This window comes from Sinocyclocheilus grahami, unplaced genomic scaffold (assembly GCF_001515645.1).
Source record: "Sinocyclocheilus grahami isolate Dianchi unplaced genomic scaffold, SAMN03320097.WGS_v1.1 scaffold14.1, whole genome shotgun sequence".
Classification (NCBI taxonomy): Eukaryota; Metazoa; Chordata; class Actinopteri; order Cypriniformes; family Cyprinidae; genus Sinocyclocheilus; species Sinocyclocheilus grahami.
Window position 1 is genome coordinate 1178137 of NW_015505193.1, and position 594 is coordinate 1178730.

General features: G+C 33.5%; 1 protein-coding gene across 1 annotated transcript in view; it reads right to left on the reverse strand.

Moving 5' to 3' along the window:
* b4galnt3b (beta-1,4-N-acetyl-galactosaminyl transferase 3b) overlaps positions 1-594 on the reverse strand; it is a 26860-nt gene that overhangs the window by 17493 nt on the left and 8773 nt on the right. Inside the window, exon 2 of the mRNA XM_016292575.1 lies at positions 211-266. Coding sequence (XP_016148061.1) covers positions 211-266 — 56 coding nt within the window. The remainder of the gene's footprint in view (positions 1-210; positions 267-594) is intronic.

Sequence of the window (594 nt, forward strand, 5' to 3'; positions counted from 1 at the left end):
ATTTTCGTTTTTGGTTGAATTATTGGTTTAACTTGACCATTCACTTTGAAATGAACAAGAAATGTCAGCCATGACAACTTTTTAAGAGTCATGTTTTTAAACAAAACTGAATTTAAAAATTGAAAATCATTTTAATTCCAAGACTATAACTGGTCTCTGTTCATGAAACTCTGTTCATGAAACAAAAGGAGTCAAAGTGTCAGTTTTTACCGCTTGTTGAGCAGCAGCTTTGGCCCAAGCAATGCTTTCACTGTGGATGGTTACACCTGAAAGACAAAAAGAGTAAATATTTAGTCAAGTAGCCAATAAATTAATTACATCTGACGGACCATGTGTGTGTATTCGATCCAGGACATTGACATTAGGTTGCCATTGATGGTTTAGGATTTCTCCAGATAGACTGAAACTGATTCCATGTTCACATTAATCTTTAACAGGAGGGAAAGCATTAACTTACACACTGTCAATCACACCAAACACACTTTCAATCGTATCCCTAATTAGATTCAATTAAAAATATATATTTTATGTAGTTGTTTTTAGTTTAAATCAGGTGTCCAGCATCCATGTTGATCCATTTATAAAATGCACTAG